Source organism: Gymnogyps californianus, chromosome Z (assembly GCF_018139145.2).
Source record: "Gymnogyps californianus isolate 813 chromosome Z, ASM1813914v2, whole genome shotgun sequence".
Classification (NCBI taxonomy): domain Eukaryota; kingdom Metazoa; phylum Chordata; class Aves; order Accipitriformes; family Cathartidae; genus Gymnogyps; species Gymnogyps californianus.
The window spans coordinates 44,230,054-44,257,315 of NC_059500.1; the positions used below are offsets into that span (position 1 = coordinate 44,230,054).

The 27,262-nt window shown below is 40.2% G+C and overlaps 1 protein-coding gene and 1 long non-coding RNA gene across 7 annotated transcripts in view; one reads left to right on the top strand and one right to left on the bottom strand.

Moving 5' to 3' along the window:
• PTAR1 (protein prenyltransferase alpha subunit repeat containing 1) overlaps positions 1-14,828 on the bottom strand; it is a 32,964-nt gene extending 18,136 nt beyond the window's left edge. For 3 of the 5 annotated variants that reach the window (XM_050913034.1, XM_050913035.1, XM_050913033.1), the window contains exons 1-2: positions 14,743-14,828; positions 7,378-7,547 (exon numbers count right to left, since the gene is read on the bottom strand). In XM_050913034.1, coding sequence (XP_050768991.1) covers positions 7,378-7,547; positions 14,743-14,828 — 256 coding nt within the window. The remainder of the gene's footprint in view (positions 1-7,377; positions 7,548-14,742) is intronic. The other 2 variants (XM_050913038.1, XM_050913036.1) reach the window with 1 other exon arrangement.
• A 380-nt stretch (positions 14,829-15,208) lies between these two features.
• LOC127027628 (uncharacterized) lies at positions 15,209-20,556 on the top strand. 2 transcript variants are annotated; one of them, XR_007767816.1, is made up of 4 exons: positions 15,209-15,426; positions 15,722-15,952; positions 16,037-16,163; positions 19,927-20,556. It is a non-coding gene; the product is annotated as an uncharacterized LOC127027628 (long non-coding RNA). The 2 variants fall into 2 exon arrangements; XR_007767817.1 differs by lacking the exon at positions 19,927-20,556 and adding an exon at positions 19,660-19,818.
• Positions 20,557-27,262: the final 6,706 nt, after the last annotated feature.

Here is a 27,262-nt window from a genome sequence, read left to right on the forward strand (position 1 = left end):
CTAATCTGCTGCCTAAATGTACAAAGCTTTTTCTTTTAGTTACCCAATCCTTGAACCAGCAAAGTACTTCAACACCTATTTAATTTTAGATACATGAATTGCCCAATTGAAATATCCAGGATTACTCACATGTAAAACTAAACACCTACTAGGTGTTTTGCTGGCTACTGTTTCAATTTTACATTCAAAAACTTCATTGGCAACATTTAACAAAACAGCAGTTTTATAAGGATCTATAGTTAAAATTGTGAGCTGTCATTGTTTCATGTAGATTTTCCATTTTACCTTCCCAAAATATTAGTATAGTATTCTATATTTTTAGAATGTCTCAATTTTACATATCACAAATATACATAATTTAATGCTCCATTATTCTGCTATTATTACCTTGTGTCATAAACAATACACACAAATCGCCTTTCAAAATGCAATAGGCCAAGAGCTAATAACAACTCTTCCAAGGTAACATAAAACTTCTTTATGTCAAATTCACAGTACCTACTACATGGCAACTGAGAGTTTCTTCAAGAAAAAGAAAAAATATCAGGAATTACAAATTTTGTTGCCAAGACAAAGCAAGGCTAAATACCTTTATTCAGTTAATTGCATTTTTACCCCATTCAGCCAAATTTCTCTCCAACTGGTGATTATTTACAAAAACAAAAATAAAAAACCCCCCATCAAATCCAAAAAAACCCCAAACACAAAAAACTTTAATACAAGCTTCTCCCCTAGACAAAAGAGTCACATGTATTTAAAACTTGCTTTAAGTTACATTTTAATCTAGACTGCCAGCAAATTGCTGGCTTAGTATAATTTGAAACATATTATGAAGAGTTCAGCACACCAAATCTAGGTTGATTGACACTTCCCATGGTGAACTTCACTTTCAGCTGCTTATCAGTTTGCCAAGAGGTCAGTGCGCTGCATCTAAAGGCTCCAATGCTCAACCATGGTAAGTATCGATGCAACAGGACTGTGCAATAAGGGAGATGTCTGCCGGACTTTTTCATTTGTTACAGGAGGGAAAGGTGTTCGCTATAGCGGGGAAAGGTAAATGAAACTGTGCAGTGCAGGATAAGAAGAAAGCAGACACGCAGCAAAATGCTGCAACAAAGAACAAGATTAGAGGCACTTCTGAATTGTCATAAAAAATTCTGAACTTTTGAGCGTTGGATTTTCTAAATACGATAATGGTTTTAGTAATTATTAGGTACTACCACTGTATATGCTATGGTTGACAAGACACATTAAACAAAAGCTTATTACAGCCTAGTTCAGTCTTTTGAATACTTTTTAGAAATGGTTTTCATAGTCTACATGACTCCACTTAGAACAATATAGTTTGTTTATCCCACTAAGTCATGATTTCCAGTTAACATAACTATTCTGGTAATGTCAAAGGTCTGGAACAGTACCAAATCGAACCCAACTTGAACAGAAGCTTGTCTACCATTTTGTCTGTTTTCCCATTACCGAGGTTCACTGTATCCTGAACATTATCAAAGGAAAGAAGCAGACAAAAGGAAAATCTCAAAGCAATACCCAGTTCTTTCATGTCGATGTTCTTTGATGCTTTGTGCAACAAGTAACAGATGAAGATTTCATGAAGTGTGAATTCTGAGCCAGAGCTGCCAAATAACACAATTTTAGTAACCTCTGAGCCACTTTTCAATAGAAAGTCTTATGACAGATCTGGCACACAATGATAGTAGTTGCCAGCTAGTTCCCTCTGTCAGTAACAAAAAACAACGTCTTTTATTTACAATTTAGAAGTACTTTCTGCTGGATACATTTTAAGCAAACTATAGCATCATAGGTGCTCACAAAGTACATGTCCTTTTGTACATGAAAGTCTCCCTAGCTGCAAAAGGACAAACATGACAATATGTTTTTAGCTCATTTTCTTTTTAAATATGGCTATATCCAGATTTTTATTTTTGTAAGTGTATCACACTAAGATGTGCTTTTCAGAAGAGTGTTGTAAAAGTGGAAACACAGATTTATGGGAAGTAAGGATATTCTGGGAGTATGCACAATACTTTGCATAAAAAGAGAAGAAGTTTGTAGCAATTTCAGAAAACTATCTTGTGATAATACAAATAACATGCATGCATAAATTAAAATATTGGAGAAAGGATAAAAACATATTGTAAAATTATGATTTCTAAACTGGAACAATAGCAAGAAGAGAAGTAGTCATGATTCTGGATTGCAAGTATCCAAAAGAAACCATAACTAAATTAAACATCTGTCACAGTAAGCTGTTAATGACTGACTGTAAAGCACTTCCTTCTTCCAGGATCCTGCCAGAAAAATATCTGAAAGCAGACACTTGAATCAGCACCTTGTTTTACTTCTCTATTTAAAATGGCTTGCAGTAATTTGAACAACACAAAAGAGGTAACAAGAGACTACATTTGCAATCGCTGTTTATTACATGCATCAATAGAATACGCAATTGAGTTTTGCAGCAGTAATAAACAAATCTACCCCTTCACTACCTTCAGAAGAAAACGACTACCTTGCCAAATTCCAAGCATACACTTTTGTCTACAAAAAGGAATTTAGAGGAAAATCCTTGAGGATATTTCAAACATACAGAAAACGTAACATCTCTTGATAGAGTATGCCTATTTATGCTACATTAGAGACAATTCTGTAAGTCCACCTGGGAAAGTCTTCCGCCTTCATTCCCTCCACCACTGCAGTTCAGTTTCTGCTAAAATTTCCTATCAAATGTGAAACTCAATTATGGTAAAACATACTAAACTCTATAAGCTGTACCTTGCTTTACAAACAGGTTATTAATATTAACATGGAGGTCCTGATCACGTTTTACAGTAGTGACACAAAACCTCAATAGACATGAAAACATTGCAGATCACCTCTTCTCACACATTTTAAACTGTTTTTTTTTAATTGAAGAAACAAAGGAGAATAGAGTTTCTTTTTCAAAAGAAGAAAACCAAACAAGTCTCAACAAACAAGCAGTAATCTAGACTTCATGCCACTCCAGTATTTACCGACACAGTTTTATGACCTGCATTTTGAGAGGAAGGGTTCTGCAAGGCTTCGTCTAGGAGGGAAGCAGAGACACTCTTCAAGCAGTCGGCGCACCGTACCATCCTGGCGGAACAGGCACGTGCCACAGTGTCACTGCAGCAGAGCACCTGGACCGGTGTGAACGGAGCAGGGTGCCAGCACATTAGCTCCCAGCTGCCCTTCAGCTAACAGCTATCAGTGGTCTCCAGCCTCCCAATGCAAGAGTGACACAAATCTCAGTGGTTTGTATTTTGGCTTGAAACAAGTTTTTGTCTGCATGGCAATTTCTAGGGGAGGACTTTTCTGTAACACTTGAGACTGAAATGAAAAGTCTCCTTGCAGGCGATCTGCAGCATAATCAAAATACACCTCACAAATGCCTACCTCAGACCTGCAAAAAAACACCGCAATGAAAATGATTGGTCTTGCTAAGACTGCCCATCCTAGCAGGTTCATCTCTTTAAATGCTAAAATTTGCTTCTGGCTACATGTCAGAGTCAACATTATTTATATTCCTTATATTAAAGCTCTTTTTATTGAATTTTATAATCATCTGCATTATAAATTCTGAATTTGCAATCAGATCACAATCACTGGTTTCTATCAGAACTGAATGCATCAGCAGCAACGAGATGGCAGCTATCAAAAAGATCCAGGTCTTACTCGGTCCAACCATAAACCACAGAAACCAAGTAAGAAATGGAAGGTACTTGTGTTAGAAATACACATCCCCTAGGAATAAAAATCTTTTAAAGATGCCTGTAATGAAAAAGAATATTCAAGAAAATAAATGACATGAAAATAAGAAATAAAGGAAAATGTAAAATTTACAAAGTCCACAAAACACTTTTTCTAGATAATCACGTAATGATGACATCAACCCTCTGTTGGGGGGAACATAAACACACAAAAAAAATCTGTTAGACAAAAATAAAATACACACAATCAACAGGTGAGTCATACCCAACACCACATGAAAACACTTCAACTTGCTTAAGCTACTCTTTTGGATGGTATCAAGCCAGTGCTTTGTTCCTGTAACATCACCCAAGCTACACAGTCAGCACCGGAAGACTGTATGTTGCCAGTGGAATGGGTTCCTCTTTATCATGATCTGGCTTGCAAAGAGGTAAAAAGTTCCTATGTATGTCCTCTCCCCATCCACTAGAAGGCAAGCACATTCATGCTCACATTACGAACCTTCTCTGCCATTTAATGCTACTCTTTTCAAAATGCTTGCATTATATATCCATGTTTGTAATAAGGAACTGAAGTCTGTTTAATAACTCTAGACCCAACCCTCAGGCAAACAAAAGTAGGCAACATTCATTGCCTTAAGAATGCTCCCTTGTGTCTTGGTTTCAGCTGGGATAGAATCAATTTTCTTCCTAGTAGCTGGTATAGTGTTGTGGTTTGGATTTAGTATGAGAACAATGTTGATAACACACTGATGTTTTTAGTTGTTGCTAAGTAGCACTTATCCTAAGTTAAGGATTTTTCAGTTTCTCATGCTCTGCCAGCAAGCAGGTGTGCAAGAAGCTGGGAGGGAGCACAGCCAGGAGAGCTGACCCAAACTAGCCAAAGGGATATTCCATACCACAGAACGTCATGCTCAGTACATAAAATGGGGGGAGTTGGCTGGGAGGGGCAGATCGCTGCTCGGGTATCGGTCAGCGGGTGGTGAGCAACTGCATTGTGCATCACTTGTCTTTCTTGGGTTATGTTTCACTCTCTTTTTGTTATCTTCCTTTTCATTACTATTATTATACTTTTTTTTATTTTCAATTAAACTGTTCTTATCTCAGCCCATGAGTTTTACTTGTTTTCAATTCTCCTCCCCATCCCACCAGTGGAGGGGGGAGGGCAGAGGGCAGGGAGGAGTGAGTGAGCAGCTGCATGGTGCTGGTTGGTTGGCTAGAATCCTTGCCAAGATCCACTGAAGACCTCAATCTTCTTTCTCCATATCATCCCTGAATGCAAAAGAAGCTCAAGTGCACATTTATAGACTCAGCTAACACCATCTGACCACCCCTTACCCTACACTTTAATGAGGGTAAGTGCACAGCTGGCTTCATCCACTTAAAGTGAAACAGACTACAGTAATAAAAAATTGAAGAAGAGAAAAGCAAATGGCAGTTATATCAAGAAAGAGATATTACTAACCAGACCTCTTTTCCTGATCTACACAGACCTACTCTCAAAACCTATCTGTTCAAGATGGTACAGCATGTTAGTTATATGATGACTACATGCTAGAGTCTGCATCAGATGTCTGCTAGCATCCCGCTATTTAAAACGTAATTAAATCACTAGTTCATCAAGCAACCAGGGAGACTGCCTTTGCTATACTTGCAATCAACACAACCCAACGGATGGTGGCTGTTGAGTATGTTCCAGGAGGGGAAGACAGTCCGAGACAGTCGACTATTTTAAAGCACAATGGACTCATCCAGTGCTTTACGGATTAGGTTAGTTTCATGCAAACAGAAAAAAATTAAAATATGGTAACAGCCCCAAACTGAAACCCAGGTGCGTGTGAGATAGTAAAGATCTGAACTCTGTGAGTGGTCACGGGGTGTTCTTCAACAGAAAAAATATCCCTCTTTCCGGGACACAAAAATGTGAAAAATGCCATAGCAGGTAGAAGATACTAGAAAGAAGCCTCAAAAAGAATATGAATAAACACCAGAAATAAGACACTGAAATAAGCCTAGAGTAAGAATATTTTTTATGCTGACTGCTATTCAGAAGATACCTCGAAACCATGAACAATTAGTTCCTTAAACTAGTTACCTTTTTTCATTCTTCCTCTGAACAGAATAGGACACTTGGTAAGCAGTCAAATATCTCCCATGTCACAGCTGTTTATAATTCTTTAAAAAAATTCAAAATAGACAACATACACTAAAGCATTTTTCCTGCAAGTAAAACAAACTAAAAATCAAACCAAAACAAAAATATGAAAAAGGAAATAAAGCTTTACAATTACCGAGCTGTATGGACTAATGATTCCTGGTACCCCTATGTCTGAAAAACACTGCACTTGTTTATTACTTTAGATCCACACATCACCACAGTTTTCCTTCTGACTCAGGAAAGCAGGACAAAATTCCTTCTGTAAAGATTAACATCACTTCCCTAATCACTCACCAAAATAAGTCATCTCCCTCTAACCCTTCCAACTTGGGCAAGAAAGAAAGGATTTACATTTTCAACCAAGGAACCCTACAACTTGTTTAGGTTGCCAAGATGCACAATCCAAAGCCTGCCCACCCAACCCCAGTAACACTCAGTTCTTTCAGAACAGGTTAAACTGGCTTTAAGAAGGGTCAGCGTAGTGTCAAAAAAGGTAAATTATCTGTATGAGGGGATCGAGTGCACCCTCAGTAAGTTTGCAGACGACACCAAGTTGGGTAGGAGTGTTGATCTGCTTGAGGGTAGGAAGGCTCTGCAGAGGGATCTGGACAGGCTGGATCGATGGGCCAAGGCCAACTGTATGAGACTCAACAAGGCTAAGTGCCGGGTCCTGCACTTTGGTCACAACAACCCCATGCAACGCTACAGGCTTGGGGAAGAGGGGCTGGAAAGCCGCCCAGTGGAAAAGGACCTGGGGGTGTTGGTCGACAGCCGGATGAATAAGAGCCAGCAGTGTGCCCAGGTGGCCAAGAAGGCCAATGGCATCCTGGCCTGTATCAGAAATAGTGTGGCCAGCAGGACTAGGGAAGGGATCGTCGCCCTGTACTCGGCCCTGGTGAGGCCGCACCTCAGATGCTGTGTTCAGTTTTGAGCCCCTCACTACAAGACAGACATTGAGGTGCTGGAGCATGCCTGAAGAAGAGCAGTGAAGCTGGGGAAGGGTCTAGAGAACAAGACTTATGAGGAGCGGCTGAGGGAACTGGGGGTGTTTAGCCTGGAGAAAAGGCGGCTGAGGGGAGGCCTTATCGCTCTCTACAACTACCTGAAAGGAGGTTGTAGTGAGGTGGGTGTCAGTCTCTTTTCCGGAGTAACAAGTGATACAATGAGAGGAAATGGCCTCAAGTTGTGCCAGGGAAGGTTTAGATTGGATATTAGGAAAAATTTCTTCACCGAAAGGGTTGTCAAGCATTGGAACAGGCTGCCCAGGGAAATGGTACAGTCGCCATCCCTGGAGGTATTTTAAAAGATGTGTAGATATGGTGTTTAGGGACATGGTTTAGCGGTGGACTTAGCAGTATTAAGTTTATGGTTGGACTCGATCTTAAGGGTCTTTTCCAACCCTAAATGATCCTATGATAAATAAAAAATGTGCATTAAGAATCACATAAGATACTATTCTCCAACTGGGTAACTTACCATCTTTGTTCAGCCATTGTTTTCTTTGTCTGTAGAGGAGAAGTTTATTGTGGACATATGGCAAAAGAAACTTGACACACCAGCTCTCCACACCAAGCTTGTTTTCTACCAGGACAATAGGGCTCCGGTTATACCTGGCTTCAGGGCAGGGTATTAATCCAATTTCATCTCTTAAAAAACAGAAAGAAATATAATTAAACTTATTTCCAGTAGATGCCAGTTATTTTTCTCAATAGAGCAGATTGGCAATGCTTCCCACCCAGTCAGTCCATCATCTTTTTCCCTGTTTTTACCAAAATCTGAACTCATTATCCTTAATTCACCTTCCTGATTCTTGCCAGACTGCAGGTACGATAAAATGCATTTTCAGAAAGCCATCCTCTGTAAAACTCATGCAGTATATTAACTTGGCAAACAAATGATTCAAACATGTTTTAAGGCATGAATAAAGATTTAAGTTGAGCAAAAAAGTAAGTGTATTTTACCTCTGTACAATTTATTCAGACACAATATAAAAGCCAGTTGTGGTTCTGAGTTAAGAGCCACTACAAAAATTTTGTATTAGTTCCCCAATGCTGTAGTGATAGAAAACCAGAAATATTTTAAGACTTGCTGAAGACTCTGGAAGTAATAGCCATGATTAGATGAGCCAGAATGAATTCAAAATCCTTTAAATGTTCTCTAGGAAGATTCCTTTTGGTGACTCTGGCTCTTCTCACCTTAAGATAATCGGTACAGTTTTATTAGATTTTCCCAAAGATCCTCAATGAGGAAGGTCCCTTTTTTTGGAATTTTAAAATTATCACCTAAGCAGTTTAACTCAGCTGAATTAACACAAGCACCCCTGGCTTTGTGATGGAGATGTGACGGAGCTGTAACAACTGCTATTGCAAGGGAAACAAAACACCAACCAGTACAGGTGCCTGACTGACCCAAATCTACCCAGGTGTGCCCTGCAGCAGCGTGACCAGGTGCTCTGAAACCAAAGATCGTTCAAAAGAAAATCACTAGACAGCAATGTGCACATTTCCACACGTACGTTTCCACATGTCCCATTTTTCCTTCTCCTATGCGTGGCAGCCTGCTGAACAGGGGGAAGATTTGAGACACAGAGGCCAGTCTGATTAAACGGCAAATTTGTATGAAAGGCTTTAATCACACCTTTAAAAAAAAAAACTAGTGATGGCCACAAAAATTCATACCAGCAAACAAAGCAGAAGAGACTCAGCTGTTTAGTTTCAAAGGGCCATACCATATTTTACTTTTTCCTCAGCTTTCTCTAGTCTGTAGGGATGTTGGAAGAGTAGGTTTAACAGCTCCTTAAAAACAAACACAGGCCGTCAAGCATTCAGACTCGTTTGGACAGAAAGCAACATTATTTTACACTTTCCATTATGCATGACTTCTCCACCAACTCCTGTTTAGTGGAAAATTTTGTTGTGAGGAGGGAGATCCTCAGATCTCAGGTAGGAAAAGATCTCGTGATGTCAGATAGAAAGCGAATTCTCCACCTTAAATTTTCTCAATACAAGGTCTACAGACATATTCCAAATGTCAACCCCACAACCTCAACTCAATTATCTTAAACTAATTTTGTTACTGGACAATCTGAGTGTACCAATTTAGTTCTGTGTCCACACTGGATTATTACTAAAGTAACAAAAAGTGACACCATGTGCTTGTTTAAGAATATATTTGCTTATTCAGAAAATGGATTTAATCTTCCATACATTACAACATACGTCACAAGCCACAAAGAGCACAAGTAACTTGAGGTAAGATAGTTTCAAATCACTTGGCTCTGTCTCTAAACACACACCTAGGTCCCTTACCCATCCCTGGTCTCTGAGAACAGCATTCTCCTACGCCACGAACTGCAAGCAACGGGTATCAAAGCAAGATCCTCATCTCTGCTGCTCCACTCAACACAAGTTAAGCTCTTCAGGAAGCTAGACAGATTAGACCTAAAATGACATTCCAGTCTGCTTCTTTCAACATGTTACCTTATAGCCTGAAGTTTGTACTTACTGCTGGTTCCTTTCTTATATGAATGTTAAACCCAGTCCTTGGCCAAACTTTGCCTGGCCTTGCATAAAGGGACATACAGGTCCTGACCTGCAATGAAGATGCAGTCACCCACAGCTTTGCTAATTAACTCCGTGAATTTCCACAAGAATTTACCAGCTGCTGCTTACAAACAGCACACCAAAGGTAAACAGCAAGGAGAGAGGAAAAAAAAAACCAAACATATATATCCACACCTTCACTTCTTACCAAATAGAAAAAGTCTGACTCAGGTGAGCTAAGTTTCACAACACTGCTTTAAACATGCCAAAATGACAGACAGGTAGGGTTTGCACAGAGCTGACAAGTCAGCCTGAAACACTCCAACTCCAAACTAGCTCAGCTAGCCGAAATCGGCAGAGGACTAGACCACTGCATAATGAAATTCACCAAGATACAGTCTAACACAAAACATGGTTTATCTGGTAACTACTCAGTTTTTGCTAAGATGCAAACCAGGACTCGTCATTTGCTAGAAATGTTGTCTCCAACACCTTGGTATTGTTTTTGATGATGCATGTGGTTCAGAAATTGCATGTTGCATTCAGTTCCTGAGAAGGAACAGAATTCACGATGCAAAATACCAGGAGGGCAGATTTAGCTAAGGTGGGGTGCCTATCTCACAGCCAAAAAATTCATTCAAACCACCATCTATTTCTGCTCCTGAAGGCCCCTCAGATCTGCAGGACCAAGTAACAGGGCAGGTCTCTCAGCCTAGGAGACGCTGCTTGAGAACGCCTGCAGCCTCTGCTCCATCATGTACCCGAAGAAAGCTTCTGCAGCAGGACTCGCATGCAAGCACCACTGAATTAGTGCTCATAAAATGAAGTGACTGAAGTACCCTTCATCTTGCACAAACCGCCCCTGGCCATGTGACAGAAGACGTGCCTGTTCATATGATAGGATTGCCCAAACTCAGTGCAGGATGGAGGATGCCTACATTTAGGTCACATGACAGGTACAAGCTGCTCACAGTACTGAAGGAGACGCCAATTGAGGGCTGCTGTTTGTCGGTATTTTGTACTATCAGAAGCACCATCTACTATGAAAGTAAGATTTAATTTCTCTCCCTAGATTTCCCAGTTTTCTGATATTGTCTCTTGAATTTTAGGAGTTATTTGGTGCTTTTACACTTATTTTCCTCAAAGCAAGCACCACAGTCATGTTCCAAAACCTGCATGAATTATCTTTGTATTTACAGGATACCACGCCAGTTCACATTCCTAAAACACACCATGGAAGCAACCACAACTTAGTGGAAGATTTTAGCTGGGTTGTCATGAAGTCTGCAGCTGTTACAGAGCTTCTTCAACCTGTGCTGAGACTGGAGAAGATGTGCAAGATGAGCTGCACGATCCACAGCTGGTCCATAGTGCAAACCTTAGCCGTCGCAGAACAGTACTGACAAGCCATTGCAGGACCTGCTTCAAGAGCCCCAGTCTGCTGACTCAGCCATTCAGTGGTCCTCCCCAAAATAAATCCTAGCCAACCTACTTTAAATTTTTAAAACCATGATGATAAAAGAAAGTTCCCTCTTTCACAAAACCGCAATACCACAGTACTGCTAGGGAAGGAGGCATTTCTTGTGATGCTACCATGAAGGGTCTTCAGCTTTAGGCACCCCATGTGAAGGACCTTCTCTGATTTTTTTTCTGGAAGATCATCTTTAAAATAAGCCAACCTCTCCCCACAGAATTAGACAGAGGATATTAAATAATGGCTGGGAGATCTGAATGAGGTACAATCAGTGGATACGATGCAACTATGGTTCTACTGACAATAAAGACTGGACCTAAGTACTTCAATATTCCTGCAATTATAAAAAGCTTTTAATACTGGAAGACAATGCAGAGCATGGACACTTGAAAGGTGTATATTTTTACATTAAAATAAGTCTCATGAAATAACTACATGGCTAATGAGTTTACAACATTTGAAAGGCAGGGAAGAGGGGCCTAAATCCAAGAGTTGAAATTTTTTTTTTCCTTATCGTGCAGTGCATCATTACACATGATTCTCTTTTAGAATTTCAAATTATAAATTAATTTGCACATTATGATTAGTCATTATCTTAGTGGTACAACCAAAATCTTTCATAAATGAAAGAACAGTAATATATTACTGAAATCCAAAGTACTTCTAGCCAACATTTGCTTCGAAAGAAGCTATAAATATCACACTTTCTCTCTCTAGGAGTTGCCTTTTGTTTGCTCTCACATTCATCTCCACTTGATTGGAAACTTCTGCTGCAATAACTAAGTTCTGCACTGATGACCCCTCTCACTAAGTATTACAAGCAAGTTATTTTTACTTACTATTGGTATATTTGGAAGTATCAATGCTGCACAAAGGTATTAATCTAACAAGAAGAACATTGGCAAGACAAATTTCACACTTGGCTACAGTAAAGACTTAAGGAAGTATGTTTCTTTCTGAATCTGCTGCAGAGAAATTTGCAATCACAACAGGAGAAACCTTGATTCAGAGTTTCAAATCTAATAAAATGAAGTGTGGTATTTTTGCTACATTAAGAATGTGACGAATTGAGACAAAAAAATTATCTGAGCTACAGTGACATAAATCATTCTTGGCAAACCATAAATAGTATCCTCAGATTTTGTACACAAATGCTAGGCTACCATCTGAGAGTTCATCTTTCCAATTACACCCATCAAATTAATGTACTTTTTTGACAAGTGAGCCTATATGTGTTTGACTTCACGTGCAAAAGAACAGCAAAGTTCAAAAAGAAAGTATACACTGATCTGCTCACTGTTGGTGATCCATTCAGTTCCAGTGGGATAGCTCACATATACGACTTTATCACGACCTATGCTTGTAGGACTGGGTAAAAATATCTTCCAGTAAATTTCACAGCCTTACGAAATTGAAAACTAGCAAGCTGACACAGTTATCCAATTGAAGAAAATGGAGCTATCAGAGCGACAAGGCAAAAAGAATTGTCTTGTATATTCAGTTAGAAGTAAGCTCGTCTTAAAAAGACGCACAGTCCTGCTGCAAGCTTAAAGTAAGAAAAGAGAAACAACAATCCAATGTTCTACTTACTCTAAAGCTGTATTTTTACATGCTTTTTAGTGTTGACCAGAGACAACACCCCCTTTAAAACCTACAAAACTGTGAACCTTCCAGAACAAAACACCCATTCCAACAGATGCAAACGGGGCAAGTGAACAAACAGTCAAAGACAAGGGACAACAAATGCTGCAAGAGAGATGAGTAGGGGACAAAAGTATGAGGTGTGAATAGGAACATCATGCATGTGGCAGATCCCTTATTTTCAGTTGAGCCACCTAAAAGAATTCAAACCTGGATCTGCCACACGAACAGGCCACTCAATTCAAGAGGATAACATCTGTCAGGGACTACAGCTGGTTACGATTGTCTTGGCCACCAGCAGGAAGACAAGATGTCTCCGAGATACATTAAAACGTCTGGCCAGCATGGCTGCAACCTGGTGCTCTAGAGGCAGAGGCGCACTGTAGCAAAGGGACCGCAGTCTACACTGGCTGTGCATAGTCCGATTTCAAGTACCGCAGTTCAGAAATCTAGCAGACAGAATTGCTGCTTTTTCTGCTTTAAGGGGTAAGCTAGCAGTAGCTCATGCTTCCTCACTCAAAGCATGACACAGTGCATCAGTCTCAGAGCACACAACTCTTGTAGCCGACTTTCATCTCTGAGATTACATCTATGAAAGAAAACAGCAACAGCAGCATATTCTTCAAAAACACAAGCTCAAAGTTTGCTACCAATAAACAATTTTGGCAAAGGAGTAGGAACTAAGAAGAATCAGAACATTCATTCACAAATAGTTGCTGTTTACAGCACATTATGTCTCACAACCTAAAAGGGAAGCTTCATGGCAAAACGCAGTTCTTTTTTAGACAGCATCCATATGCTGTATTTTAAAACCTGGCCACCCACTCAAGTTGCTTACTACATTTATAGAAACATGAGGGTATTCATTCTAATCCTTTCTTTTAAGCAAAAGGATAAACTAAGTGCCCGTAAAATTTGCCTACGTAGTTGCTCAGCACACCATTTTCTGGAACAGATTAATAGGCCACCACCTCAGAGACTGCAGCGTTTCCAACCAACACAAATATACCACATGTACGGTATGAAGTTGTTATCCATTATGTGCTACCTCATTTGCCATAACCAGTATGGAGTTTACATAAATAGATAGAAAGATGCTTCCCTAAACAGTTTGTGTCTTAAAACAACAAAGGATGGAGAAGGAAACAGAAATAAGGGAGGTACCTAAATCAGGGTCTCTGAGCTGGTCAGCAGTGGAACTGAAAATAAAACCCAGACCACCTGACCCCCAGATTGTTAGATAAACCTGATTCTCGCAAGATAGCAATAACTGTAGTTTGTATTTACACAGTCATTCTGTTTGTCTCCTTCAAAACAACACACAGTAGAAAGCACTGGCATCTCTATTAACAGATAGAGATTTGAAGGCGGCATTCATCAAACCACGCTGTTTGTACGAGGCTGCTATTCAGCAGGCTTCAATCCCGAGATTCGCTTCCACCAGCGCTAACGCTCTGCCTCAGACACACGCAGACCCCGCTGCCTTCAGCAGGGCTCGGCACGCCTGACCCGCCCGCAGGCAAAGGTCAATCCCATCTCGACTACGCGATGAGTTTAGCATTGCCAAACCTCAAATTCAAGCACAGTTCATATTAAGACCTTGTCTTTAACAAGGTATTAATCACTTCCAGGTTTTAGATTCCTCGCCGGTTTCCATAACTAAGTACTTTTTATTGACGAGGCTGTTTGTGCCGCCGGGCTGACAAAGCAGCCGCACGGCTCACCAGCGGCAGGGGTGCTGCCGCAGCCTGCGCCCAGCGGGCCACACGGGCGTCCAGGAGTTACTCAAACTCCCGGAGCAGGTACGCGGCATTATCCAGAAGAAGACGAGGCAGCAGGAGAGCACAGAAGACATGCGGCACCAGCGACCCGTCCCGACGAAGCACAGGTGCCAGGGAAGCCGCCCGGCGCCGGCCCTGCCGCTCGCAGCCTGGCACGCCCCGGGGAGGCGCCGCGCTGAAGCCCCTGCGCCGGGTGGGGAAACCCGGCGGGTCCCCGCGGCCCCTCACGGCGTAACCTTGGGCCCGGCACCCGGCCCCGACAGGCACCGCTGCGCGGCGGGCGGCCCGCCGCGCCTCCGCCGGCGACCCCACACGCCCGCCCGCCGCCGGCCCAGGAGCACGCACGGGGCTGAGGGCGGGCAGCGCTCCCGCCCCGGCCGCCGCCGGCCCCCGCCCCGCTCACATGTGAGGGTTCCGCTGGAAGGCGTTGCGAATGTCCTTCACCACCCGCTGCACCAGCACCGCCACCTCCTCCGGCGACTCGGCCATCTTCCACCTCCGCAGCCGGCCCTGCCGCGCCGCGCCGCGCCGGGCGGGCAGAGCGCTTCCGGGTCAGCGGCCCGCGGGAGCCGCGGGTAGCGCGCGGAGGGGCGGGGCGGGCGCGGCCCGGCCTCCCGCCCGCCTCAGCCTCCGCCCGGCGGGGTGTGGGGCGGCGGCGGCGGCCCCGCTTTCTCCCTCAGAAGGGGTCCCGGCCGGGCCCCAGGAGCGGGGGGCGGCGGTTGTAAAATGGCCCCGGCCGTTTAGCTCAAGTGGAGGGGGCTTTCCTCCCCGGGGTGCAACTCGTTCTTGGAGCGAGGCGGGCGGGGAGGCCTCTGCTGCCGGCGAACGTAGCCGCACACGGGAGGGCGCGGCCCCTGCGCCGCCTCCTCGTCAGCTGGGGCCGAGCCTTCCTTCGGGGGTCTCACCTGTCGGAGTTCGGGAAAGTCACCTCATGGTGCGGTTCAGAGAGGCCCGGGCAGGGCTGGGAGCCTCCGATGCGGCTCCAACACGGTTAAATCTAACTGAGGGCAAGCACCCCTTGCGCTGCGGTGTTTCTGTCACGCTCAAACTGCACTTACTTTCCATCTGCTGTTCCCTTATTTGACAAGTAAGCAAGCAAAAGCAATAGCAATAGTTAATTTATACATGAAGCTAGCAGTTTATACCTTTATTATTTTAATATTCATACTAGATGTTAAACCACGTAGCTTTAAAGGATAGCTTCCCCTGACTTAGAAGAGAGATGAGCGTGCTTACTTGCAGGCTGAATGTGAAGAGCCAATTATGATTCTGAACCATAACTGCTGTATTTGGTTGTCATTTAGAAATTAATGTGTTATTCCAAAACAAATTGTTTTACAAAGCATTAACTATGCATAATTTAGTTGTCTCTCATTTGAAAGCTTGCAGTGTTATCATCATCTGCTTCATCGTTGCCTTCACCACCACCAAGAAGGCCTGGTAGACGCACTGTATATTCTCCTTCAGAAAAAAAAAAGGAGGAGAAAGAGTCTGGAGAGAAGAAGGGCTCAGTCAAGGATATGTGTAAAAGAACAAACAGAAAGGTGGATGTCCGCTAGAGAAACACTGAATGTGTTCTCACGTGCTGAAGTTGCCAATTTTTTGCTGGATTTGTAAGTAAACTAACCTTAAAGCAGAGATGCATTTCATGTTGGCTCTTGCCTTTTTGGTAGCTAAATTTTGTTGTATTTGTTTAGATATGACAAATACAAATACGGAGGTGATGTCTGTAAGGAATCCCAAGTGAAACAAGACACTGATGGAAGCTCTGTTGAAAGCTGAAGAGGATGTGTCGGAAACCTCTTCAGCAGCAACTGCTGAAAGGTAACTTCTTGTGTTTTTATGTTGTTTTCCATTTATTCCCTGAAATAATATTTTTAGATGTTTATGAATGTCTCTTTAACCTTGCTGCTCTATTTTTCTACATGCATGCTTTATTTTTGTTTTCACTTACTGTGAATGCAAGTTTAGACTCATATTCCTCTGATCGGAGGTTATGTAGAGCACGTACCCTGGAACTAGAATCCAGGATTTCCTGCATTCCCATTTCCTGTGACTTTCTTTTTTCACCATTATAATATTACCTTCTGGACTGTGGACTGGCTACTTTATTATAAGACTAATTTACGTAGATAGCCTCAGTGAGGATCTCTTGGTGCTGTCAGACGGCAAGCCACTGTAACTGCAGAATTCTGAACTGAATGCCTTTGCAAGTGAAAGATAATGCAGCACACGTTGCGTTAGCAGCTCCAGTTGGCTCCAGTGCAGCACACTTGCCAAAACTTTTTTAGGATTCTGAGAAAATAATTTATTACAATAACTACGTAAACGTTGAATTCATGTAGGTTTTCTTTTTCCTTTCAGTAGTTCTTTTTACGCCAGTGCATGCCCAGAAAAAAGAGGATGTAATAGCATGAGGTGTGTCTAAAATACCATCTTCAAAGTACTGAATTGGTCTGCTCTGTTGCATTTGTTGAGAAAATGAATGATGCTTTAATTCTGGTTTGGGCTTTAACTCAGTAAATTTTTTTGTATAAAAAGACAAGAGCCTGTAAAGTCATATGGCACTTGAAATGTGATTGTTATATTAAACGATAGTAGTCTTTCACAAATCTGGGCCTCCACAGATTTATTTGAACATTCAGCATGTTAAACTTCAAATTAGAAAACTAATTGGATATGGAGGATTTTATGGGGCCTTCTTAATAGCCCATATATTAAGTGGAAAAATTTAGACTGACTAATGCTGGTTTCAGGTAACTGGGTTATATGGCTGTGCTGTCCCAGGTTTTCATTCACCTTATAGACTGTACAGACACTGTTTTATGATGTATGGTGTCTGAAATTATTGAACCAAGCTGATGCATTCGGGATGTCAAATAAGCAAAACTACAAATATGAGGAAAGGTATTACAACTCTTGGTGGGCACTGGAAGATATTTTTAGCTGAAAAATCCAAATTGTTTTTTCAAAGTAGCTTTGATTTGTTCTGTTCAGCATAACGCAGAATTTTTAATTTATGCCCATTTGCCTTGCTGAAAAGGAATAAGCCAGCTTTATGTAGTTGACGGCATACCTTTTCGGGCTCACTGCCTTCTCACTTTGTCCTGTGCAATTTGTTCAGTGTACAGGTTTGTTTCAAATTTGTTAAACGCAGCAAATTTAACTTCGGTCAGGTGTTGTGGTTTAACCCCAGCCAGCAGCTAAGCACCATGCAGCTGCTCCCTCGGTCGTCCCCCCCCCACCCCCCACTCCCAGTGATATGGGGAGGAGAATCAGGAAAGAAGGTAAAACTTGTGGGTTGAGATAAGAACGGTTTAATAGCTAAAGTAAAATATAATACTAACAATAAGAATAATGAAATAATAATAATAATGAAGAGGAATATAACAAAAAAAGAAGAGGGGGGAAAAAAAGGAGGAGGAGGAAAAAAAAAAAAACCAGTGATGCACAATGCAATTGCTCACCACCCGCTGACCGATGCCTAAGCAGCGACCCGCCCCTCCCGGCCAGCTCCCTTCAGTTTATATACTAAGCATGACGTTCCATGGTATGGAATATCCCTTTGGCTAGTTCAGGTCAGCTGTCCTGGCTATGCACCCTCCCAGCTTCTTGCACACCTGCTTGCTGGCAGAGCATGGGAAACTGAAAATCCTTAACTTAGGATAAGTGCTACTTAGCAACAACTAAAACATCAGCATGTTATCAACATTATTCTCACACTACATCCAAAACACAGCACTGTGCCAGCTACTAAGAAGAGAGTTAACTCTGTCCCAGCCGAAACCAGGACATCAGGTAACATAGTGAATGAAGTATTTCCAGCTATATGTGAAGTTTGAATTCCGTACAGAGGTTTTCGTGAATTAGACCTAAAAGAAACACCTTTAAGATTTCATTAATCATGCCAAAATTACTCAAGGGAGTAAAAGTCTAATTTTTGGTTTGTTTGGGGGTTTGGGGTTTTTTTTTTTTTTAGTTTTAGTATTGGGTACAAGTGAAAATCAGTCATAACAATGCAAAGTTCTGTTCTGAAAGTACTGAAAATTGTTACAGAACTACTAATGTACTTACAAGTTGCAAAAGTAATTATTTAGAATAGTGCAATTAACGGACAATATACTGTGTATGACTTCATGCATGCCTTTTGAAGAGGACTGAATATTAAATTGCTGTTCTTATTTAAATAGCATAATAAAATGTATTTAAATTGTATACCTTAGGTACTTATACATATTCTCAAAGCTTATAAGGCAGGCATCAGTATTATTATTGCACATGATAGTGTACAGTAGCTTTTGGGAGTGATTATTGAGTTGTCAGCCAACCATACTTACTTGCTGTAATTTTGGGGTAATTATAAATTATTTCAGAAAATATTCTTTTGTTAAATTTGTATTTTTGTTAACTTTTTGTTAAATAATAATTAAATAATCTAAGAATTACACATCTGTTATCCACAGAAAAGAAATTTCCCTGGGTAATCCATTCCTATGACATTTGGGGAGGTGTCAAAAATCTTGGAAACAATTTGATTGAGGTAGTTCTTCTGTGATGAGTACAGAATAATATATCCTTGTAGCTATCTAAAGTGACATAACAAACTTCTGTTACATTAAACTTGCCTTAATAAGTGACTAAAAGATTAGAGTCTTTCAGTTTAGATCCAATTCACCAGGTGTGAAATACAATTGTTAAATTATTCATGGCCACCTTTGCAAAATATGCATGATGATCACGGTTTGTTTCTGTGCCCCTCAACTGTTGTGATTTGTTACAGCTTTATGGACAAGTCCAATTGACTTTAATGCTATTGATTTAAGTATCATACTTTGTGTGAAAACTCCTCACAGCTGGTACTAATTGTCCTCCACTTCAGGAGGGTGGAAGAAAGTGCATGGAAAAATGGGCACATAATACTTAGTAATTTCCCACGGCCTAAGATTTTTCTAAGTAGGCCACAATGCACAGCCAATAGGAGGAGAACTGCATCACCGCTGTCCTTGCTTTGCTATTTATTACAAAGATCGTTTGGGAATTTGACAGCTATGGTACAAATGCAGGAAGGCACAGCACATTTTTTCATAAAACAGAAAGCATCAGTCTTCAGATTTTTCAGTGACGTTTCTTTAACATCAAAAAATATGGTGTGTGTATATATAGTTTTATACAATACTATATTATAGTGTGTGTATATATATACTTTTATATAATAGCATTAATTTTCATTTAGGATAAGGATGGTAGAGAATGGAATTCTGTGACCGCTCGATTTCCTCTTGGTGTATATTTACATATTTTAACTAATGCTTCTTCACAGCAGTCTTGCAATATAAACAAGTAAGTGAATCAGTGATGATGGGCCTGATTCTTGACTGATTTAAATTAAAAAGCCTTGTATGCTTCATCTGGAAACTGAAGGGAAAAGGAACAAATTTCTTACTGATGTCAATGTGATGTAGTGGTCTGCTACATAAGGACTGCAAAAGCAAAGTAAGAAAAATAGCTGTTTACAATGATCTAGCATATAATTGAATGGATTTTCTTATTTGTAAAATATTTTTCTCCCACTTCAACTTTATGACAGATATTGTAGAATATACCACAGGGAATCTGGAAGATGGACTTTGGTACCTAAAAAAGAAGAAATGCACTATGTCTGTATCGATGACATAATGGAGGAAATATTTCAGCACTGTTTGGAGACACAGAATGAGGTCACAGTGGAGCAGAATGGTTCAGCAATACAAAATAATCTGTGCTACTTCATCCATTCCACCATCTAACACCTCCAGATTTCTGCTTACCAGAATTACTAACAATAGTGCTTGGTTCTGTAGGAGGATATAGTTGTTTAACACTTACTCTCAGTGCAGGGAGAGGAGGAAGGAGGTGATAATCTGTATTAATGGAAACGCTACAAATTGGAAAACTAGACGTTTTAGTAAGCTTGCTAATATATTCTTAATTTTATATTTGCGTATAATGTTCACATGTACACAGGCTGTTACCATTCAATTGTGAGGACTATGTTTTTGAAAGTTTTAAACTATTTTATGATTTAAGTGATACGCACATTCTTTGTATGATAAGTTATTTCTCTTATGTGTTATAAATCAAAGGTATAATCTTGTGTATGTATTTTAAAAAAATGCAACTAATTAAAAGATTTTTGCTGAGGTCCCTTTATCTTAATATTTTTAAATTACGTTTTCAGTTTCAAGTGGTCATTTTCTTTTTAGTTCTAGGTTTCTGCAATGTACTTCATTAAAGTAACTCTACTATTATTATAAACTTTGGTACAAACACTATTATATGTAAAAGGTTTGTTATTTGTTACAAGTAGAAGTAGTTACCAATAGATCGGTAAATGCCCATACTTTATAGGTCTGGTGTTGTGATAACCACGCTAATCAGCTTGGAAGTATGTATGTGTGTTGCTGAATTAAGTGCAATCCGGAGTAGCTCTGAAAGGATGTCTGTTGATGAGTTTTTAGACTGTTTCAGAAAATCTGCATAAATTTACATACATTTAGAAATCATAACGGTAAATGTAAAACCTTGTTAGGTACTAGAAAAACTAAGTAAATTTTCGTTCAGTAAAGACTTAACCTTATCTTCTGGTCTAGTGTAAAAAATTTCCTAAGATACTGTTTCTATCTTTTACATTAAACAAAGTGAATATGAAGGATGTGTTAGCCCTTCATATATTAGCATATATTATGCTAATATAGCATATTATAAAGCTAGAAAAATAAAACAATACGAGGAGTCCTGTAACTGCTTGTACGGAGGCGGCATGACTGCATCTTTTTTGCTGTATTGAGAATGGCAAAAGTTAGTATCACTGAGATTGCAGATTCTTCAGTTAGTTATGTTAACTTTAAGTTTCATTTTAATAGAACAAAACCATAAACAATTTGGGGAAAAAGGAAGTTAACAAAAGTTTGAAACGGTATTGGTATGTAATCCGTTATTTTCTCTGTAAATGTTAACTGGTTTTTTACTAAAAGCTCAAGAGTTAAAGAATATCAGCATCCATTTGGGACTTGACTGTAATTGCAAAGAGGCGTAATTGGGCAGCTGAATTCAGCCATCTGTACAGGCTGATGGATGTGCTGAAACCACACGACAGCTTAAAACTGTCCTCTTGGTGGTTTCAAGTGGGGCAAACTGTATATTAACATAGTTAAAACACGTCCGTGTGTTTTTAAAGTAGCATTCAATTCTGAAAAGTGAGCGTCCAATAATAAATGGTAGCATTCTGCTCTAGAGATCTTATAATGGAGTGTGTTTATAGCTTTAGCCCAGCAGTTTTAAGGGGAAGGTAAGTATTTGCTACTTTTAATGCTGATTAACAGTGCAGTGGGTGGTGTGTGGTGCGCTGAGAAGCGTAGTCTGGGCAGGAGCCTCCTTGGGTCCCGCAGGGAGAGTCCCTCACAGTGCTTTGTAACAGGGACTTGGCAGATTCGGGGACTTAAATCGAATTAGTTGAATGTCACTGGTCTTGCACAAGAACTTGGTCTCTGTATAGGATAAGGTGAAGTCCAGGTGTTTGCAGCTTTAGACCAGTGATTTTTTTTGTTATTTGTGGGTTTTTTCCCCAATGTCTGTGCTAGTCTCCCTGTTACTCTGCCAGATTTTCTTGACCCTCTTTTTCTTTAGCTCTTTGCTTTGAACTGACTCCCAGACCTAAATCCATATATGGGCCTTCTCCTTAGCTCTGATTTTGCAACAACCCGCCACACCACATTTAAGTTTAGCTTCATGCACTGTGCTTACAGAGGTACTCGCTACATGGCAACACCTTCTGAATTCCTTTGCTGTTATCCCTCGCTTACATTACAGCTGGAACTGAAAAAACCTAGTTCACAGGCTTCTTGTAGCACAGCCCATAATTCAGATTAGAATTGACCTTTCTCTGGGCCGATGTGACTACCCCTCATCATATAAACCTGAATAGTAGTTATAGTCTTAACCTTTAATCGCTGCCACCGATCTCAAGATGTGAGGCAAACTGACAGCAGCGTTTGTAATATCCCGGTGACGCGTGCTGGTTGCAACTGTCAATTTGTCTATCTCATCAGCTTTTTACCATTCCTTGTCTTCTTGTGATGACTGCATCTTACATCTCTTAGTTGAACCATAAATTGTCATAGCCCAGTGAATGATGGTAACAGCAACATTTAGTTTAACTGGTCGTCTTCTCCTGAATTTGTGTGTTAACTATTTTTTGTCTGAATCCTTGCCTTACCCACAAAGCCTAATGCTAGCCTATCCCAGTGCTACTGAATGTGTTCTCTTAGTCCAAACTGGTACTGGCAGTCCACCTACCTACTTTCTCAATTTCTTCCTCACCCTGGGGTGTTTTTTCCAGTCTTAATCCTGCTTAATGGTAAACAGATGGGAGGAAGTAAGCATTCAGAGAACTGGATAGATAAGGAGTCTCACTCTTACATTTCAAAGGAAACACTTTTTTCTTCCATCTCCCAAATTCAGGTATTTTGCCCTGCTTAATCTAACCGTTAAATTTTACCTCTTAAATCTGTTCTTGGCTGATACTACTACTTGTGATTTCTTACAGTTCTTGGGTCGAGAGAGTTCTGTATTCAAAACTTTCTAGATAACAGGAATCATATTTAGCATCCACTGAAATTACATGTCCATGGGGCTAAACAATGCTTCTTAGTTTGAGTGTAAGCAATCTCATCTCAAGTATTCTCACGAAACACAGTTCAAAATGAAAATCCAAGGTTAAGTGTGCGCTGCAAGAATGTAAGGTGTCATTCTCTCTTCACTAAGAGACGAGTACTGCTTGTAATGGTAGGCACCAATAAAATGAAAAGATCTGAAATTTGCCAGCAAAGCTTCTGTAAATGTGTGCACAAATAAACTGCCACTTCCAATATAAATCTTAAAGTTTGTTTTACGTGCATCTAAAACAAGGTAAGTGAATGTGAGGAGCTACATATGTAAAATGTACATTCTCTTGGTAGCTCTGCATATTTTGAAACTTTTCAACCTGTAGTTCCTCAGGCAATAAGTAAAATATTAAAAAAACAGACTTGTTTCCAATTCTTTCACACCATATATAAAGTAATTTTGGAGTTCTTGTTTAGCTGTTAGAATGGAGAATTACTAGCACATAAAATTTTTTCTGCAAAAAACCAACCTAATTAGCTCGTCACTCACTAAACAGATAAGAAATCAAGCCTGGTTGTCAAGTTAAATAAAAAGCTGTAATTCTAAAAACAATGTTAATTGGTTTTTGGTTTTTTATCAGATAGAAAGTATCTTGCTTCAACATATGTCTGTCTGTATTTCCTTTACATAGTGTTTAAAATGGTGCTGTACTCTTCAGTCCAAACTGTCAAGAAGTCACAGATACATATCATTAGTTTCTTTAATACACGGTTGAACTGTTGCTAGAAGCAAATATAAGTAAAAACCCTGGCTAACTAAGGACACTTCTGTCAGTTTTCATGTATACAAAAATTATACATTCTCTGAACAGCGGCCTAGTGTATTATCCTCAAATGTTATGGAGAAGAACCATTAAGTATACAGCAGAGCTTTCATCTTTCTGTTTCTTGGTATTGTCTGACATCGCATTCTGGCCTTGTGTCCTTGTCTGAACAACAGTATTTCATGTCATAGGCAGTTATCCTGGCAAGGATAAATATCTGTACTCTCACTATATGTAAAATTCAATTGTTACTGCTTTTTAATGACAATTTGGCCAAATAGTATGTAGACAACTTCTTTTATTAACTTACAATGTCATGGTTTCACTACATGACCAGGAACCTTGCTTGTTAAAACATTTCTGAAATGTTAGATATTACAAGTGAGAACTTCTTTGCCTTTCTGAACAGAATGCCCTGCTTTATTTTCTTCCAATGGTTTTCTATTCCTATCCTTATTTTAATGTCTGAATGCTCTTAGAGTTACCCAGGGAGCCCTGCTGCTAACAAGAAGGCAAGCTCTGTGTTTCTTGGTTGAAATACCTCATGTAGATGAGTTTGGCTCAATTAATGTTCACAGAGACCAGAACAGTTTTCCAGAAGCCCTTGCTCATGCCCAAGGCTGCAGATGTTGAAAGCAATGATAAGCCTATGTTTTCTGGCTTTAGTAAAATGAAAATTCTGCAGGAATATTCTTAGTCATTTCATTCCAAATATAGAGAGTGGAGATGTGGAAAGGCTGAGCAGTAACACAGAACTTCATGCAAGCTCATGCTTTAGAGATCCAGACTGTGATTAAAGACCAGAGTTGTTATAAATTAGGACACTTGGAATATACCTGTCAGTTTCTCTTCTCTTTTTTTTTTTCCTGTTGTGCTTAAAAAAAGAACACATGCTACAGCCCTGTCCCTGAAACATGACAAGGTGGTTGCGCTGCTGTGTTGACCGAGGTCATGCTGCTAATTAAGCTGGGATTCTGCAGGTGATTAATGTCTCTGGAGTGTGTGCTGGGAAGCTGTGGTGCTATTTTTATCTTAGAAATACTGTTCACGAACCAGTACCCTCCTGCAGCAGTTAAAGTATAGCCATGATGAGATCAGCTCTTCTCTGAAATCTGCTCCATTGTTCCATGGAGCTGGAGTTGTTGCTATGGGTAGTAAGCACAAAGCTGAGTTACTTAAGTCTCCCCAAAGATGAGATAATCAGGTTTTTGCCTACATAGAGCTACAAATCAAGACATAGGAGTAACTCTGCTGGTTCAGACCAAGCAACTATTTGGCTCCAAGAGTCTGCCACTGATCAGAGGCCACAGAGGGAGACCCAGGGAGTACTAAAAGGAGCTTGTGCATGTGATACTCTCCTCTGTCTTCTTCTCCCGTTAGAGTACTCTCTTAGCTTCTGACTATTCCTCAGCTCCAGGGAAGTCAAAAGACTGTAGTTTGTTTTGTTAGTAACCCTCAGAAGATCTCGTTAAAAAACCCTTGAGTCTTCTCTTGAACCCGTATAAATTCTTTGTGACCTCTACCTGGATGAGGTGTAGTCTCTCATTTCTCTTTTCCAGGAGGTTTAGTAGTTCACTGGTGGATGGGAGGAACAACTAAGGCTATACCATTGAGCTTACACTGTGTCAGTTACTGAATTCTGGCAGTCTTCAGCTGCACAGATTTTCTGAAATGTGCAATTTTGCATCATCTGTTCCAGGCTTTTTCTCCCCTTTTGCTAAGTCAGTGTGTGTGCTTATGTGTATAAATTTTGATGGGCAAACAGTCCTTCTTTGCCCAAGGGATTAGGAAGGTTGTCTTGCATCCTTCCCACTGTGAAAAGCTCTTGCAGTGTTTTGGGATTTTTGTCAAAGCTGTTTAAAAAGAAAAAAAGTGAAAGCATAACTAGGAATGGATCATTATGGTAGTTTTACCTGTTTACCTGTCTAGAGGAGGAAGGGGTCAAATCTAATTAACATTATTTACATTTGCTAGATCAGTTGCAATGTCATAAAATGCACAGAATGAAAGATGAGGCTCCTCATGCATCTGAGTTCCTCACTCCTACCTTTGTTAAATACACTTTTTGAAAATACAGATAGCTGTGCTCTTGTTTTCATAAGAATGCTGTATAAGAGAAGTTCAGGTTCTGTTGTATACAGAAGAGATATGTGAATAAGTTGTTGACTCTCTCTGTGATTTTTGATGCTAGTATTCAGGAGTTTCTGAATTACGAATGTCATTACACTAAAAGTAACTGATTCATTTGTGACATATCAGTCAGCAGTAAAGTTATGTAAGTTCAGACAAGACAGCATTTAAGGTAAATATTCTAGGGCGTGTGTGTTTTTAATACAAGTGACTGATGTGACTGCCCGAGGTTAAGTATCTCAGATGATCTGGGCTACTGCTCTGATTTCAATAGAAAAGCTCTGCTCTTAACAGGTAGAAATTGGGTGACTCAATGAAAAAAGTGAGTGGGGATTTTTATTTGCTGTTATTAGGGAGAGATGACACAAGACTTCTTTTTTTGTCACTTTTTTAACACTCCTTACTCAGAATAATAAAGACTTTTGGGACTTAGCCCTCTGCTTTTTGCATTCTGTTTGTAGGTTTGGACATATATTCAGATCACAGTGATACATACAGCCTCTGCTCACCCATCATGTGTACCAGGTCTTGACCTCCCCTGGACTCTCCAGTATGTCAGTGTCTTTCTTGTTCCGGGGAGCACAAAACTGGACACAGTACTCCAAATGTGGTCTTTTAAGTGCAGAATATTTAATTGGATTTGGCTTCTTGAACTGTTTTAATAAAATGTCCCAAATAATTCCAGTTTTAAAATGGAATTTGACCTCCAGTGCAGTTACCAAACAGATTGAGACGTACGTGTGTACCATCGACCGTGTTCTGAGTAAAAGATCTTCTTTTTAATATTGAGGCTTCAACTTGTGAATCCACAGGTCTCAGAAGTGAGATAATGCTGTTCAGATTAAATGCTCAAGAGTGGAAGAAAACTATGTTATATATAAACTAAATACTTGTGGTTCAGGAGTTTGCTTTTCAGTGACTACAAATAAAGCTTATTCCAGAATTTTTTTTAAGTCCTCCCTCACTCCCCCTCCTGGGCTAAGGTTACACCTCTAAGCTTTTCAAAATATATTGACTTGATAGAAGTGAACAATTTCATTTAAGGGTGATGCATGCAAGCCTCAATTAGTTCAATCAGGCTAGATAATGTAAAAACACCTCTAAGCAGAGGGCTGCTGAGAATAACAGCTGTCACCTCTGAAGCCTTCAGCTACTGCAATACTCAGTCCTGGTACTTGCAACTTAAAATGCAGATATTAACACAGATTGCTAGAAATAGGGAGATGATATCAAGATTGAAGTTTACTTTGAATTGGGGACTTGTTTGTTCCTCCATGCTGTAAATGGTGAAATAACATTTTTAATTAAATTGATGGCAAAGTACATG